The 3,079-nt window shown below is 40.8% G+C and overlaps 1 protein-coding gene across 3 annotated transcripts in view; it reads right to left on the minus strand.

The window, feature by feature from the left end:
• LHCGR (luteinizing hormone/choriogonadotropin receptor) overlaps positions 1–3,079 on the minus strand; it is a 67,872-nt gene that overhangs the window by 29,447 nt on the left and 35,346 nt on the right. For 2 of the 3 annotated variants that reach the window (XM_014591815.1, XM_027775965.1), the window contains exons 5-6: positions 590–664; positions 424–501 (exon numbers count right to left, since the gene is read on the minus strand). The exons of the other annotated variant lie outside the window; for it this stretch is intronic. In XM_014591815.1, coding sequence (XP_014447301.1) covers positions 424–501; positions 590–664 — 153 coding nt within the window. The remainder of the gene's footprint in view (positions 1–423; positions 502–589; positions 665–3,079) is intronic. 3 annotated transcript variants of the gene reach the window in all.

Consider the following 3,079-nt stretch of genomic DNA (forward strand, 5'->3'; position numbering starts at 1 on the left):
GAAAGAGCAAGATCTATTGATTAGCTACTCAACATATTTGGAAAATGTCTTTCGAAACTCTTGACAGTCAAAATATTGAAGTTTCTGTGTTCTTTTTAACCAGGACAGCCACTTCGTCTAGGCTATGTCTTTCCAGTGCAGAGCGTTCCAGTGACGCAGTGACCAATTTCATCAGTTGGAAATTTGGCTGCTGGAAATCCTTAAGGCCCATTTGATTAATTTTAAACCAGATTGGTTGGTTGGCTATCATGTAAACATATGACCCAGGTGTGATCCTACTTGATTCCTCCCACTCTTGGCATTTAGGTCAGAAGAATGTCACCATTGAGTGAGGAGTCCAGTAAAACAGAAAGAGCTCACCTCAAGCTGGAAGTGAGAATAGCAGGAGGCTGAGGCAGAACTTGAACTGGGAAATTTACTCACAGTGTTATGGATTCATTATTCATCCCTTGAAAAGCATTTCCTGGTATGGTGGTTATGTGTAAGTTATCACAAATTTCCCTTGGGGAAAGAAATGAGAAATATTTACTTTCCAAATTTTAGCTGCAAATAGGAAACTGTTATGCATAGTAATAAGCCTGGTACTTACAGAATGAAATTAAATTCAGAGGAGAAGATCTTTGTAACATCTGGAAGTTTTCGGATGCCTGTGTTACAGATGCTCCTGTGATTTGGGGCAGTGTAGTGATGTGGGTAGGGAGTAGTTAAAAGTAATTGTTATTAAGGTGTAAAAATAAAAAGGAGTAGAAAAGCGCTTTCAAATAATAGTTTCACATTAAATTTTAAAATATTGAATATGACTTTATCACTTACACCTTAGCTGATGAAGATTGTCAATTTAAAAGCCCCTCATGCTGTGGGAGGAGTTGTTCTAATGACTCCTATTTAGCAATCTTGGGTCTGGGACCAGACTTTTCAGGTCTTTTTTTTTTTGGAGAGATTTTTCGCTATAGGGCGCGTGCGCTCGTCAGACAGACAGAGAGAGACATAGAGACAGAAAGCAAGAAATCACCCCCCAGGGGGGATGGTCACGCCGCAATCCCTTCTCCTCCATTCTCCTCTCGGGATCTTGGGCATGCACGCACACACGCCCGGCGTGAGTTTTAAGCCACCGGGTTCGGGACGCGAACCGCGGTTGACTACGTGGGAGTCCAGTGACATAGCCATTACGCTAACTGCTGGTTCCCTAGGTCTTTTTTCAACCTACCTTTTCCTATTATATCAAACGTTATTTTCTTATTGTATTAAACTCCCTTTCCTTTTGATAATTAGTTTATTCCATGCTTTTAATAATTCTAGAAAGCATCCCTCTACTTTGGAGCAGGTTTTAACTCAAATGCTTTAGAAAGATTAATCTCGGTGAGAAATTCCTCTCTCTCATTATTAAAACATCTTCCTTTATTTAGCTACCTTGTAATTGAGAAAGTTTTTTGTATGTATCTCATTGAAATTGTTAAACATTCCTTTGGTGGTTGGAGCTACTCAAGGCTCAGAGGCTTACATGATAGGAGAAACTAAAGAATATTTTCTTACAAGAATGAGACTCCTCCTGAGCTGTCCAGCATCTATAATTTCCTCAGACAAGTTTTAAATTCACCAGCCTGAGCTCTGTATAACTGATAGGAATTGCCTGGCATCCTGGCAACAATGAAACAAAGCAAAATTTCTCTTCTGGCTCTCTCTGGTTCTCCTCTTCATCTCTAACTCCGAATTGTACAGGATTTGTGCCCTCTCGGCTTAGGAATAGCAATGTGTGCTAGACTGCAAAGTGTATTTAGGGGAATAGTACATTTTTGGGTGAAAAAGTTATGCAATTAGGCAGTGATTCTTAGATAAGGAGATGCAAATGGTCAAATGGGGTTTCCTTATGTTCTTCCTAAGTGGTTGATACTTCAGTGTGCTTATATGCACCATAGAAGACCCCTGGTAGTCTGAGCAGAACACCTGGGTTTGGAGTTTTCTTATGTTCTTCCTAAGTGGTTGATACTTCAGTGTGTTTATATGCACCGTAGACGACCCCTGGTAGTCTGAGCAGAACACCTGGGTTTGGAGTTTGTCTGATGTTAGAGCTGCTAACCAAGCTGTACCATTTCTTGCAGCACCTCCTGTAGGAAGCCCCAGAGCAAGGCCTATAGCATGGCCCTTCCCACTCCCTCTGTTTCTCTTTTCTTTGTTTAGGTGGTAGTAGGATTTGGACTTCTGTCCTCTAGGAGGTTTATGACCTGTAATTTATAAGAGAGAAGAGAGAGAGGACCTTTGTTTTAGAGGAATTAAAATTTTTCTGTTTGAATATGGATGACTTGATATGTGAGAAATGTCCTATGAGTAAATTTATAGAGTATATAAAATTTCAGGAATTTTATTATTGCTGGCTTGGCAATGACTCTGTTGGGCTACAGAGATATTCAATATATAATGCTAACTGGTAGACTTAATGGGAAATAGAAAATAATGATTTCGTTCGTATGGCATGGTACCTACCTTAAGGCAGTACTTAAAAAGTTTTTATCTAATGAATGAACCAACATTTGAGATAAAGAAGATCAGTAATTCTCAACCAGTGATGAGAGTCAAATCAGAATTGCTTCTCCTGGGCCAGCTTCATAGCCTAGTGGTTAAGGGAGCTGGATCCTACATGGTTAATTTGTGGTTTGAGTCCTGGCCATAGCAGCCTGAAAAACATGCTGAGAATGTGTGTGTGCTCCATAGCCCAACAGATGGAGGAATGAAGGAGAAGGGATTGTGATGTAATCATGCCTCTTTGGGAGGTGCTTTCCCCCTGCCCCATCTGTCTCTTTGTCTGGCTAGATAGAGCGTATGCCCTTTGGCAAAGAAAAGAATTACCTCTCCTATTTTCTACTCACCTTAGAGATTCTGATTCATCTTTTTTTTTTTTTTTTAAGATGTTTTTGCTATAGGGCACAGGTGCTCGCCAGAAAGAGAGACAGAAAGCAAGGAATAACCCCCCAGGGGTTATGGCCACACCATAATCCCTCCTTCTCCATTCTCCTCTTGGGATCTTGGGCACACACACACACACACACACACACACACACACACACACACACACACACACACA

The sequence above is a fragment of the Tupaia chinensis genome, unplaced genomic scaffold (genome assembly GCF_000334495.1).
Source record: "Tupaia chinensis unplaced genomic scaffold, TupChi_1.0 Scaffold000622_1, whole genome shotgun sequence".
Lineage (NCBI taxonomy): Eukaryota > Metazoa > Chordata > Mammalia > Scandentia > Tupaiidae > Tupaia > Tupaia belangeri.